This window comes from Lynx rufus, unplaced genomic scaffold (genome assembly GCF_022079265.1).
Source record: "Lynx rufus isolate CCGP_SWC_20201006 ecotype Redwood Valley unplaced genomic scaffold, mLynRuf1.p SCAF_6, whole genome shotgun sequence".
Classification (NCBI taxonomy): Eukaryota; Metazoa; Chordata; class Mammalia; order Carnivora; family Felidae; genus Lynx; species Lynx rufus.
Window position 1 is genome coordinate 24,134,347 of NW_025814878.1, and position 14,741 is coordinate 24,149,087.

Consider the following 14,741-nt stretch of genomic DNA (forward strand, 5'->3'; position numbering starts at 1 on the left):
CGCTCCTAATTTTTGTTCCAAATCGACAAAAGGTAGGCGCTGGGATACCCGCCCCCTGAAGCCCCTGTCAGTCAACCTGTCTGTGGGCGGGGCACGCCCAAGAGCTTTTTTTCGTGAGCATAACTGCGCATGCGCTCCGGGGAGGCGGGTGACCCTGAGAAGTTGCTGTCGCGCAGTGCGCGGCTTAAGACGTAGCGCGTGCGCAGGAGCTCAGCGCAGAGGCCTGCCGGAAGCTAAGATGGCGTGTGTGTGTTGTCCAGGCCGCAGTTGGCGCCTTATCGGTATCTAAGCCGTGTGTTTTGTGAGGGGCTGTGGCAAAGGCCCGTTCTCCCGCCATGGCCCGGCATCGGAATGTTCGAGGCTATAACTACGATGAAGGTATGTGGCAGGGTCTTGCCGGGACGTCATTGTCGCCGTTCCAGCTGGGATTCCAGCCCGTTGGCATACACTTTGATCTGTGAGTTTCTCGTTAGTGGTGCCAGGGTGGAATTCACAGCAGGCTCAGTTGGAGAAAATAACAGTTCATCTGAATGCCAGCGAGTGGCGTTGTTTTATGTCGTGATTTCTGCCCTCTGGGATTGGTTTTATTTTAGGGCAGGAGAGGTGCTGCACGTCGTCCTATGGGGAGGACATTTGCGGAGGTTGGGATTCGGTGATATTTGTGCACGTCACCTCTCCCTCCCATTGTTTCCTCCTAGGTCGGGTACACAGTTGCCTCCTTCTAGGTATTCTCTTCCGACCCCACTTTAAAAAATGCCCACGAAATGATGCTCGCTTGTAAAAGACGGATTGATTTCATGCTTACCTTCAATTGTTAGGCTGTAACTATTAGATATACATGGTGAATCTTCTGTGTTTGTTCATGCATACATTTTGTGTAGAACCTGGCTTGAGCTAACTGAACTTAGGTTGTATGAGTTTCAAGTTAAATTGGAAACTTAGGAGACGATAAAAAAGATATTAAAACGGCCTAATTAATAAGTGGATCAGATGATCTTGAGGTGTATACTCCGTTCTTGGTTGATAATGCTCAATATAAATGTTTTTTGGAATGGGAAAAAAAGCAACACTAGAAGCAAGGGGGCTCCGGAAAGTACTTACTGATTTTTAAAAATGAAATAAAAAATGTGCATGTGAATGTTCTCTAGGAGTTTAAGAGTTAGAATTAGTTTAGGATAAGTGCATCATCTCCTTGTAGTCAACAGTTCTAGGCATCACCAAGCATCATACAAACTAAAATTATAAACAAATATGAAGGACTGCAAAAAAGGAGTTAAGACCTGTTGCTTTTTAAAGTGCTAATAGTCTAAGTGTGCTTAGTATGTTAGTGGTTGTTATTGGCACTGTCAACAGATTATTCTAGAACATCAGTATGCCCTAACCATAGTGAAGGGTAGCTAACACCCTGTACTGCATTTGGAGATTCGCCTCGCCAGCCTGGCACATGTTAGGTTCCTGGTGTTCACTTCAGATTGGAGGTCGTTTTAAGTGTATGCAGTGGATTTATTGCATGTGGATCGCTGCTACCTGAGAGATGACTTTAGGCCCGAGAGATAGTTTTGCAGTTATGACAGGAAAAGTATGGATAGGCCTAATTGCAATGTACTCATTTCTTCAATAAGTATGCATAATCTCTTCAACCAACATTAATTGAGTGCCTATTCTTCATTAATTTGGTGCTTGGAGTACTGCTCCAAGCTTTGGGGAAAAATAGTAAGATGTTTGAGGGACTGTAGAGGGGGAAATACACAAGGAACCGATGATTCGAGTATGACATGCTACAAAAAGTACTCCCAAGATGCTGTGGGAGCTACTACTTAAGTGAGAACACCTTATTCCCAAGTGGGTTGGAGGAGTTTAAAGCAGGATTTCTGTGTGAAGGAAGGCTTCCTGGATGAGAGGTGCGGGTCCTGTGGGAGTGAGTGCTAAATATCTTTTCACCTGGGCAATCCCAGGTCAGGTTGGTTTTTTTGGTCTTGTTTCTTTGGAACAATTGATGATGTCATAAACAAGCTGTTCCTGTAGCATGGGAGGTTCCTCCCCATTTCCTGCTTATAAAAGTTCTACTCATTTTAAGGGTCCAGTGTATTCTTTTTTTTTTTTTCTAATGTTTCCTTTGTATTATTTTCAAATAATAATTTGAAAATTCTCAAAAGTAATATAACTTTATTAGAGTATGTGCTTTAAAACCTATTGGTTCCTCAATTTAACTCTCACTTTGTTCTTCTCTGTTGTTTAGATAGTACCTTACATGACTGCCTTTAGCTAATGCTCAATTAGCTACTAATTTTTAATTTTTTTTTAACGTTTATTCATTTTTTGAGAGACAGAGACAGAGCATGAGCGGGGGAAGGGCAGAGAGAGAGAGGGAGACACAGAATCCGAAGCAGGCTCCAGGCTCCGAGCTATCAGCACAGAGCCCAGTGCCAGGCCCGAACCCACGACCTGTGAGATCATGACTTGAGCCTGAGCCGAAGTCAGACACTCAACTGACTGAGCCACCCAGGCACCCCTCAGTTAGCTACTAATTTAAAAGTGCCAGGAGGGCATAGTCCATTCTTTATTGTTCTGTTTACTCTGTTGTTACATTTACTCCAGTAGCTGGTAAAATGCTTTATGTGCAGTAAATATTACAAAATTTTGTCAAGGAAAAGAACCACTTTACAAAAATCCTAGGACAGAATTCTCTTCATCTTTATTTATTTATTGGGAAACAGAGTGCTAGTGGGGAAGGGGGGAGGGAGGGAGAGAGAGAGAAAGGGAGAGAATGAATGAATCCTAAGCAGGTTCCACCCCCATCTCACAACTGTGAGATCTCTTGACCTGAAGTGAAATCAAAAATCAAGAGTCACAGGCTCAACCGACTGAGCCACCCAGGTGCCTCTCTCTTCATCCTTTTATATTGTGGCACTGTTGGGGCGCCTGGGTGGCTCGGTCGGTTGAGCATCCGACTTTGGCTCAGGTCATGATTTCGAAGTCCATGGGTTCGAGCCCCCACCCCATGTCGGGCTCTGTGCTGACAGCTCAGAGCCTGGAGCCTGCTTCAGATTCTGTGTCTCTCTCTCTCTGCCCCTCCCCCACTCATTCTCTCTCTCTCTCTCTCTCTCTCTCTCTCTCTCTTTCTCTCTCTCTCTGTCAAAAATAAATAAACTTTATATTGTGGCACTGTTAGGGTCACTTTCAGTTGGAAAACTAACCTGGTAAAAAAGATTCTTGCCTTTAATGTCTAATTTTTTTTTTTTTTTTTTGTAAATGACTCATTTATAAGTTGCTACCTTAGGATTGTGATCTAATAATTTATTGACTGGTACATATTTTTATCCAATAGTTGTATTTGTCTAATTTTTCTTTGCCATAAACATTTAGTTTCAGCATTTGAACATGCTGTTCCTGATACATAAATACCCTGAGAAACTAGGTACCTATCCTCTGGAGTTAGTTTCAATACTACTTTCCTGGGGATCTTTCTCTAGCCACCGCACTTCCAGTTCTGTTTTTGTTGTTCACGTGTGTGTTCCCAAATCAGTCTATATTTCTCATGTCTCAGACACTTGTCATATAATTTTTTAATTGCCTGTTTTTTGTGTTTGGTTCCTGTTAGAGTTTAGGTTCCTATAGATCTGGGAATGTGCCTGTCACTCACTGTTGCCCCTCAGATATCTTTATTAGTCCTTGGCATAGTCTATCATGTGAATAAATACCTTTATGTAAATATATTTATGTTTCTTGGAGGTTTTAGTTTTAAATTGTTTGATTCATTACTTTATAATAAAACGAGAATTAATTTAGTTCCAAACATGTGCTAGGTAGTTGGCTAAGACAAAGCCTTGCCCAGAAGGAGCTTATAGTCTCATGGAATGACATAGATGTATAGTGCTTTGAAGACAGACAGTTGGAGGAGTGTGCTAGAGAGTAAAAGTGGTAGGGGGCTCGCTGCTCTACCGGAATGGTCAGGGAAGGTAGTTGTCAGGGAAGATGTATGCAAACAGGTGACATTTGAGCTGGAACCTTAACTAGGAAAAAGAAGCAGCTTTAGGAAATCTGGGCAAAGTGCATATTCTGGTCACTAGGAAAAGAAGTCCAATTAGCATGAACAGAGCACAAGGGAGTTTAGGATAAGATGGTTTTTATAGAAATTAGCTTGACATGAAGAAAATCTGTTCTCATGGTCTGATTGTATACCCTGTGCTAGTCGATTGTATGGGAAATAAATGCTTAGGTCATAGACAGCACTTGGTGAAAAAAAATGAATGGATGGCTTATTTCAGGTTTTAACACCAGAGAGACAATTCAAATTTGTGGCCTGTGGTGTTATCATTTTTTGATTGCATAAAGTGAAAACTTGGAAAAATTTTAACGAAACCCAGTTAGCTTAAAAAAATGAAGAACTGTGTGTATCTTTAAAAAAAATTTTTTTTTAATGTTTATTTCTGAGACACAGAGAGACAGAGCATGAGTAGGGGAGGGGCAGAGAGAGAGGGAGACAGAGAATCCGAAGCAGGCTCCGGGCTCTGAGCTGTCAGCACAGAGCCTGACTCGGGGCTCGAACTCACAAACCATGAGATCATGACCTGAGCTGAAGTTGGTCGCTCAACCAACTGAGCCACCCAGGCGCCCCAGAACTGTGTATGTCTTTATGCATAAAGTCAGTAAGTACCTACTTTGTGGATAAAATTTTTAGAATTTTTTGGAAAAGCAGACATTCCAAGTTCCTGTAATTTTGAGGGATGGTTTAGTTTGGAGAAAGTTCTGATGCTTCCTTGTTAATAACTAAGAATATAAAAAGAACTTGTAAATAAATTTATCTTTTGTGTTTTTATTATAGATTTTGAAGATGATGATCTCTATGGCCAGTCTGTAGAGGATGATTATTGTATTTCGCCATCAACAGGTATTTGATTTCCATTATTTGGGGGTTTAAAAATGTTAAGTAAGTATCATTGTCATTCTAGGACTAGAGTGTTCCATAAGGCTATGATATTATGTAATGTTTAAAAGATAATTGTATGTTAACTTTTAAAGGTGTATAAAACCATTTCTTTACCTAAGAAAAGAATTTAAAGTATTAATTTCATCATTTAGCTTTCAACAACAATTTGAAGAAAACTTTGAAAAGTATGTTTTTTCCAAAATTCTTTGTAACATGCAGTTAATCTAAATTTTACTGAAATGGTAATTTAGTCAATAATGAAAACCTAAAACTTTTGAAAGCAGATAACAATTAACTTTATATACTCAGGGATCTCTTGAATATTAGAAACATTGAGGTGTTACACATAGACTACATTTCATATAGTACTTCAGTTTACTGTTATATAGTTTGTTAAATAAACCAAATATATGTAGTTCAGACTTCTGATGGAGCCAGAGTCATGTAGAGTTCATTTTTCAGTAGGACTGGGCATCAGTTTGTATCTCCTGCCTACCTGCTGAAAGAGTTCTTTGTCACTGTATAAAGAAAACATGAAACATTCATATATTCTTTTCAGCAAATACATAATGTTCGACCAGACCTTTTCTCATTATTTCCCTAATAATATATTTGTCTTCAAATTTCATTCTGTTCTATAAACAGTTAGTTAAAATGCCCTGCTAAATTTTACTATGCTGTGAAAGGGTAAAATTAAATACAGTTAGGTACAACATAAGTATAATTCACAGCACTCATTCTCTACAAGTTTAAGGGCTCTATATTAAGGGCTTAATATAATTAACATTCTATCAAAATCCACTTTGTCTTTAATCCCATTTAGTCTCTGAAGCTGCCCTGTAGACCTGTACCTGCTTTAATCTCACTTTCAGTCTCTGATGACCAAATATGTCCCTTCTGACTTTTTAGAATTCCTCTTCCCTATAAAGCAGAGATACTCCACAACTTGTCTTAGCACCTCTCCTTATTCCTCTGAAATACATCTAGCTCTTGATTTCTGCTTTCCTCATTTGGCCTTACTACTATCAGGGCCTTTCCAATCTTCCTCTAGTGTTACACACTTAACCATTCAGGATCCTGTTAGGAGATAGAAATTGTACCAGTCATTTTGCCAGAGAGTATTTATTTATTTATTTATTTATAATGTTTGTTTATTTTTGAGAGAGAGAGAGAGCACAGGCAAGGGAAGGGGAGAGAGAGAGAGGGAGACACAGAATCCAAAGCAGGCTCCAGGCTCTGAGCTGTCAGCACAGAGCCCGACGCGGGGCTGGAACCCATGGACTTCGAGATCATGACCTGAGCCGAAGGCAGACACTTAACTGACTGAGCCACCCAGGCACCCCTGCCAGAGAGAATTTAATACAAAAAAATTGTTAGCTAGGTTTTAGAGAACAAAAAAATGCAAAAAGGGCGAGCAAAGTGTCAGGGAGGTGGTAACTTCAGGAAACATTTACAGTTCTGAGTTCCTGGAGGAGCACGTGGGCGAGGTCAGACCCAACCTTTTAGAAGCTCCTGGAGGTGCTTCTAGCTGCAACTTAAACCTGTGACAGGAGGGTGCTGCTTTGCTTCTGAAGTTCAGAGGAGGGGCTGTGGAACGGAGACTCAGACCTCTGAGGAGGGGGACAGTGCATGGCTGGTACCGGTGCCTGCAAAAGGACCTTGTGAACCTGGGATTCAGCCTTTTCAACAGGGAGTTCTAGTCAGCAGGCTGGTCAGGGTGTCTGAGGGATGTGGGCAGGGGCACACTGAAGCTGGTTCTGGGAGTTTTGGGAAAACTGCTAACTGGTACTAACTGCTGTTACTGCAGCGTGCAGTGTTGCTGGGCAGATGGGGGATGGACAAGAAGCAGAAAGGAAAGGAGCACGTGTCTTCCTCTTCTGACCTTCCAGTCTCCCTCTAGCATCTCCCCATTGGCTGATCCTAAAAGGGAGCCAGCTGTCAAAGAAATGAACTTCCTAGAGACTGCAACCCCAGCATCACAAAGCAGAGTAAAGAAGACTGGGTTACAAGCTCAGAGATGGCTTAATCATCATGCCTTTAGAGCTCCTTTGCTGGGATTCAAGACCACATTTTGTAGGGATGAAGGATAAAAGAAATTTCATTTTTTTCAAGGTACCTCTGAGACACTTGCCATTTGCAGTGTTAAAAAAACTTCATGGGTTAACCCTTTGGGGTTCCTACGATATACTGTCACAGTTGACTAGGTGATAAAGTGATATCTGGTAGCATTAACTTTATCACTCATATTTTAAGTGCAGTGGAGAGCATGGCATGTTCATGAAACTGAGAAGATGATGTGAGTGTGATAATTAGATTGGAGTATTTTATTTTATTTGAGAGAGAGAGAGCAAGAGCGAGAATGCGCACCTGAGCAGGGGAGAGGGGCAGAGAGAGAGAGAGAGAGAGAGAGAGAATCTTAAGCAGGGGCTTGGTCCTGGGACCCTAAGATTGTGATCTAAGCTGAAATCAAGAGTCAGACACTCAACCAACTGAACCACCCAGGTGCCCCTAGATGGGAGTTTTTTAAAAAAGCTCTTACATAGTAGAGACTGGATTGAAGGTAGTACATTAGGGGATGTACATAGATTGGTTTGGAGATGGGTTTATTAATCTAGAGGAGATGAGGATATTTGAGGACAGTGTTCTCAAAGTGTGGTCCAGGTACCATCAGCATCACTGGGGAATTTATTAGAAAAGTAATTCTTGGCCCTGTTCAGAGGGGGGCACAGCTGCTCTTTTATTTAATAAGCTCTCCATAGTCTGTTGATGTTTGCTTTGAGAATCAAAGTTTAGGACAAGGGTGGTAGCATTTGATTTGGAGATAGAGTCAAGAGATACCTTACAGGAATTAAGGGCTACAGGATCTGGAAGTTGGTTGAATCTGGCTTGCACAGTGTGGAAACCTTTATAGAGAGAGAGACTGCTGAAAGACATCTTAATCTTGCAGGTTAACACATTCATTTATCTAGGCTTATCTGGATAACGTATTCTTGATCTCGTGTAAGGAACTGATGGCATACCACGTCAGGCATTCAGAGGGTGTTTTTTTTGTGTGTGTTCATGGCCTCGCTTTCTTGAGGTCAGAGTTTATCCCTTTGTCTCTCATAGGTCTTGACGGTGTGTCTTGTGTGTGGTTCATTTTCAGGATAGTTTTACTCCTTGAGTTACTTCTGTACTATACACCAAGAAGTCAGTGACTTTATTGAAGTGGGAGGTACAGTGAAATGGTTTTGAGTTTTTTCTGTGACAAACTGTGTTTTTAACAAATGCATGTGGTTTGGGGTCTTTTAGTTTTTCAAAACATGTATGCAATAGTGATGTTAGAAACTTATTTTTCTTTTTTAGTGATATATTTTCCAAGTGATTTTCAATAAAAAATGAATAGTGTTAGAAGGATGCTCTGTTCTTAAAGAAGCAGCCAGTGTCATTGAAGAGCTGATTATATTCATGGTCTTATGAATTCTGATAATTGAGTGATTTTTATCAATTAATAGGAATCTTTCTAAAATTCATCAGCACATGTATGTTTTTGAACTCTAGGTAGGCACCGTTGTCCTGATGGAAAGGGAATTTCTAAATGTTACAGCTTTTTTTCCTTGGGAAAGATTGACTTTGATATTGCGTGTTGAACATAGCCAAGGAATTGAGGATGGCAAAAAGAGCCTACATATACAACTTTATTTGAACAGTTGTGGGTTTTGTTTTGCCTACTGTAATTGGAAGTGTTAAAGGATAAACTGAGGCATATTGCAATTAGTAAGAATTTATTCGAACAAACACCAGTTTGAATCAGGCAGCTCCAAACTGGAAGTGGTTATGGTCCCCCCACCAGATTGGACTAAGGGGCAGGGATTTTATAGAGAAGATAGGAAACAAAGCAAGGAAATTATTTGATTGACTATAGCTTAAAGGTTGCATTATTTGAGAAAGCCTAGTTGGATTTTTGTGATTGGTGGTTCTTTTTAAAAATTTTTTTTAACGTTTATTTATTTTTGACAGACAGACAGACAGACAGTGCAAGCGGGGGCAGGGCAGAGAGAGATGGAGACACAGAATCCGAAGCAGGCTCCGGACTCTGAGCTGTCAGCACAGAGCCTGACTTGGGGTTTGAACCCACAGGTTGAGTCGTGATATCATGACCTGAACCTAAGTCTGAAGCTTAATCAACTGAGCCATTGAGGTACCCCTGATTGGTTGTTCTTCTTGATCCTCAGGCTTAGGAGTTGACTCTGGCTTAGTTTTCCATTTGTTAGCAAGGCATTGGAGCCACTCAGTCAAAAGGCCTCCAATGATTGCTTAAACAGTAGTATTCATTCCATTCCAACTCAGAATCTTTATTAAGCATCAATTAATGTGTAAGAAAAACCCAATTCTAATAAATTTATGAATTAATTTGGTATAAGGAAGTATGTTAAATGTCCTCTTCAAATGTGCCAAAGTGGTATGGTGGGTGGAACATTAGTCCTGCCTGAAGGGTGTGGGAAGGCTTCTGGAAGGACTGGGACATTTGGGAGGAAGAATGGCATCTTAGACAGAGGAAACAGTAGTGCTTGAGCAGTGGCCTCTATGTGAGGCTTATTTGAGAACACTCATTTGCAGCAGCAAAGAGGGCTGGGAACGGAAATAGGCAAATTCTGGAAGGCAGCTTTTAATTTTTGGTGTGTCGTGTCAGCTTATTGGAGGTTTTTGAATAAGGGGTAATATTTTTGGAAAGGAACTGATGACCATATACAAAGTGGACTACAGGGGGATTTGTAGGCCAGTTTTTCCTAACTTTCCCTGATATCAGTCATCTGGGAATAGTATAAAAATACAGATTCCCTGGGGGTGCCTGGGTGGCTCAGTTGGTTAAGCGTCAGACTTGGGCTCAGGTCATGATCATACAGTTCATAAGTTCAGGCCCCGCTTTGGCTCTGTGCTGACAGCTTGGAGCCTGGAGCCTGCTTCTGATTTCTGTCTCTCTCTCTCTCTCTCTCTCTCTCTCTCTCTCTCTCTCTCTGCCCTTTGCCCACTTGTACTTCGTCTCTCCCTTTCTCAAAAATACATAACACATTAAAAAATACAGATTCCGGTCCCATTTCCAGCATCACAGAATCAGAACCTCCAGAGGAGGAAGCTCAGGTAGTTGTATCATTAATGAGTGCTTCTTACATGATATTCAATTTAAGGTGTTTAGGGAACAATTTGAGGCAGTTTAGGAGTCAGGTTTTGAATTCTTTGAAATTTCATATATGTTTAAATGCCTTAAGTTTTAAAAGTAATTATGGGTGTTCCAGTTTTTCAGAAAGCATTTCCATCAAAGTTTGTGATTTAAATTTAGAAAAGAATAGTATTTTGTATTTATCCTTTTCTCTCCTCTTTCTTTCTCTTTTTATCGTATTTCTTGCCTTTTGGGTTCTCACTTCAACTTCAGAGATTTGGACTGTTTTTTCCCCACTAGTAGCTATTTTCCCTGGGGACTTTTTCTACCTTCTTTCCTGCCCCAATTCCCAGCAAATCCAGCCAACAGCATTTCTAAAACAGTAGCCACAGTGTAGGTTTCTGAGTTGGATTTGTGTGTAGATTGGGGATAAGAATCCATCCGCCTCCCCCCCCCAGAAAAAAAATAGTTCCTCTGAGGTTGAGTAGCAGCCTGGATATTGACAACTTCCTTTTCCCTGTCAATATTCCCTGAGTGAAAATTGTTGAGGGAATTATCTGATTTTTTTCCTTACTTAATTTTTGATTTTCCTTAGGGTTTTCCTCACAGTTGAAAGATAAGAGAAGAAGTTAGGGAAAGTTTTTTTTTTTTTTTTTTTTTTTTTGTTTTGTTACTTTTAGGCTAAACTGAGTAGTTTATTACAGCTAGGAAAATAATTTATAAATTAACAGGCACAAAGTGGTCCAGTTTACATTTTTTAGTACCCCATTTATTATTAATTAATTAATTACTTTAATGTTTATTTTTGAGAGAGTCAGGGAGGGGCAGAGAGGAAGACAGAGGATCCCCAACAGTCTCCATGCTGTCAGTGCAGAGCCTGATGTGGGGCTCGAACTCACGGAGTGTGAGGTTATGACCTGAGCGGAAGTCAGACGCTTAACCAACTGAGCCACCCAGGCGCCTCTAATATGTGTATTTTTTGAAAACCTTAGGGTCTTCAGAATTGTATACAAAAAATAACAGAACTGGGAAAAAATAGGATCGTGACAGATCACTCAGCCTGTAAAGTACTGCAAAAACAGTAATGAAAATGCTTGCATATTTGAAAAGATACCTTAACTTCCTAATAAAGAAATATTCCAGTAACTATAAAACTTTAAATTTTTAAAAAAGGTAAAAGCTTAACAGAAATGTGAGAAATAATTAAACTAACAAGTCATGTTGCAAAGGCAAAATGCTCACAGATCTCGGAGAGTCAAGAAGCGGAAGGCATGCACAAAACAAGTCACAGGTCCTCCAAACTGAGCCTAGAGGAAGAATGTGGCGCGCTCTGGCTTTATGGTACGGTCACAGTTATGGTGTAAGCTGTGGCAGACGTTACTTTGTACCTGCTGCTTTTAGGTGATGATGCAAAACATCGAAGTGGGGGCAAAATCTCATAACCAAAGCAACTTGGATGTTTTACCCTCATCGTTCTCCTGTTTACCATTTGGTGTGAGTAGGTTGTGTTAAGGAAACACGCAGTATGGCAGAATAGCCGTACTCTCTCTCTTACTTGTTCTCTTTTTTTTTTTTTATTTTATTTTTTTTTTTAAATTTCTTTTCTCAATGTTTGTTTATTTTTGGGACAGAGAGAGACAGAGCATGAACGGGGGAGGGGCAGAGAGAGAGGGAGACACAGAATCGGAAACAGGCTCCAGGCTCTGAGCCATCAGCCCAGAGCCTGACACGGGGCTCGAACTCACAGACCGCGAGATCGTGACCTGGCTGAAGTCGGACGCTTAACCGACTGCGCCACCCAGGCGCCCATTACTTGTTCTCTTTGTCCCAGGTGTCTTCCACCTGCTCCTCAGTTTTTCTGATGTTCTTACCTCATTTTGTATAATCGCGCCAGTCTTCAGTGACTGTGCCTCTGTAGCACTCATCTGTACTACTCATTTGGCTCTTAAAATGCATCATTACGTTTTTTTTCTTTGCTTTTACTACTAATCTCTAAGGCCATCGTTTATATAGTCTATGAATAGATAGCACTTATGCCACAGCCCTCTGAGTAGGGGTATTACACATAAGCCATAGCATTATCTAGTGTTTGTATGTGCATTATTTATATGCATTGGTTATAGACTTTATGGTTAGTTTCTCTTTCTTTCATAGGTCATGCCTTCCTGAAAACATGCACAAAGGTTCAATGTGGGAACACTAAGCAGTAGACTTAAGTGTTATGTGCTCTTCCAGAAAGCTAAATACTGTAAAATCCCTAGGAACACTTTGCATGTAGAATACTGTATTTCTACCCTCTGTCTTTGTAACTTTCTATCTTTCTTAACTTATTCTTTAATTATATTTCTTCACAATTGAACACAAGCTGCAGGAATTGAGGTCAGTGGGCATCCACCTGAGGTGGAAGAGTCAGCCCTGGGGGCGTTCATGATGATTTTTCTTCTTTGTTCACTTATATTTGGTTGATGATACGCAGACATATATTGACACTTTCATACTTTGGCTTTCCTCCTTTTAATGAAATATACAATACCAGTTACACACTGAGGGATGACACTGAGTGCTATAGAATGGCACAGGCTGATATCTGAAAGTCAGAGTTAGGTATGTGATGCTATTATGCAGTGTAGACAATGCGTGATTGAAAGGAGGTTTTCAAAAATTAAGGTCTATGATTTTGATCAACTGTTGGGTTCAGACAAAATTAGCAATTCTCAGAAAGTGAAAATTAAGTTTTTAGTATTTTCTTTTTAATTTTTATTTAAAAAATATTTTTAATGTTTATTTTTGAGAGAGAGAGAGAGACAGAGCATGAGTGGGGAGGGGCAGAGAGAGAGGGAGACACAGAATCCAAAGCAGGCTCCAGGTTCTGAGCCATCAGCACAGAGCCTGACGCGGGGCTTGAACCCACGAGCTGTGAGATCATGACCTGGCTGAAGTTGGACGCTTAACTGACTGAGCCACCCAGGCACCCCTTTAGTATTTTCTTAATTGTACAAATAAGCAAGTTTGGTATGTGGTTTGAAATATTTGTTCCAAAGAAGAGTATATGGCAGGGAAGATGGGGTGGTAGGCAGGGATAAGGTGTTAGGAAAGGTAGTGTTTGAAAACTGTGGCGAGTCAGCTCGGTGAAGGTTTTGGAGATAAAAAGGAGGATGATCGTAGAGGCCAGTGAGTAGTTAGTAAGGACATCTGAGCAGGATTTGGAGTATGGTGTGTTTTGTCCCTGTTTTGTTTTTAGCTATTACTACAGAATGTGGGTAAATGGCTGTAGGTGGTTGGTCAGCATCTTTTGTTTTTATTTTCACTTAAAAAAAAAAAAGACTTATTGGAAAGTGGCTGTGCTACAGCATTCTTCCATCATTTTCTGTTCTAGCTGCTCAGTTTATTTACTCGCGACGTGACAAACCTTCACTTGTTGAGCCTGTAGAAGAATATGATTACGAAGATCTGAAAGAGTCCTCCAATTCTTTTTTGAACCATCAGCTAAGTGGAATTGATCAAGGTATAGTAAAAAGTAGTTTATCCGTGCTTCGTGTTTGAAAATGATTGGTAATTGGTATACCAGAATTTTTCAGTTTTATTGTGATTGTTCATGATAGTGATGGTGGGAAGGAATGGTACAAATATATCTTGTCTCCTCAAGGGAAATTTACATTTTATTAAGTATATTTTATGAGGAATGTATGTTTAACTGTATGGCTGAAACATTGGTTGTGTGGCTATTTAACTGGAATTTTTGACTGAGATCTTTGTTTTATCTCTTCAGGAGAGAAACTTCAGTGATTTGTTTTCTTGTACCAATATTTATTATTTCATAAGCTCTAATAGGGAAAGAGATATATTGTGGATAAAAATATAATCATTATAAATAATTTTTGCCAAGGAAAGAGGAGAGTTGTACATCCTAATATAGTTTCAAATTCCTTTTTTTAGTTTTCAAGATTGAGTGTTCTTCCATGGCACCATTTAAGTACAGCCTTTTAATTATTTTCTGTTCTAGCTCGTCTTTATTCATGCCTTGATCACATGAGAGAGGCACTTGGAGATGCCGTGCCAGATGACATATTGGTCGAAGCAGTTCTGAAGAACAAGTTTGATGTGCAGAAGGCCTTGTCACTGGTTCTGGAGCAAGATAAAATGCAGAATTTGAAGGTCAAGAGTGAGGGAGCAGCATCCACAGGGAAGACTGCGAAAGGTATGCTTTTCCTTGTTCTCCTTTAGTGGTTTTACAGCTAATGTTTTAAAAGAGGCACTGATTTGCTCAGGCTGTTAAGAAATATGGGCGGAACATTTTGCATGTTACAGTAATCCTGATTTTCATCAATTGATTTTCCACTTTGTGAATTTTTAAGCTGAGTGCTTTGTTTTCTTCCCTCTGTTACAGCTTGTTTTTTCATAATTTCCCTTTGTTTTGTAACTAGCAGGATATAGGGGAAATAAAATCAGACAAAAACAAGCCACTTGTTGCTTCTTGTCAGTAGCTTAGAGAGCTTTTTAATTATTGTTGTTTTTCTAACTCTAATGGGTCAGGAGGTGGAAATTAATAGCCAGACGATTAATTACAGAAATCCCTTTATTTTTATAGTATTTATAAATATGTTAGTTTTATTGAAATATCATAAGTATCATACTACTGTTTCATTTCAAAGCCAGATCTTTAATTTTAAA

The 14,741-nt window shown here is 40.0% G+C and overlaps 1 protein-coding gene across 2 annotated transcripts in view; it reads left to right on the forward strand.

Annotated features, from left to right (window-relative positions):
• The first annotated feature begins 201 nt into the window (after positions 1-201).
• HBS1L (HBS1 like translational GTPase) overlaps positions 202-14,741 on the forward strand; it is an 86,847-nt gene continuing 72,307 nt past the window's right edge. The window contains exons 1-4 of one of the 2 annotated variants that reach the window (XM_047101646.1): positions 202-378; positions 4,826-4,891; positions 13,447-13,575; positions 14,074-14,268. In XM_047101646.1, the coding sequence (XP_046957602.1) occupies positions 336-378; positions 4,826-4,891; positions 13,447-13,575; positions 14,074-14,268 (433 nt within the window). In that variant the 5' untranslated portion in view covers positions 202-335. The remainder of the gene's footprint in view (positions 379-4,825; positions 4,892-13,446; positions 13,576-14,073; positions 14,269-14,741) is intronic. The other variant, XM_047101645.1, reaches the window with a different exon arrangement.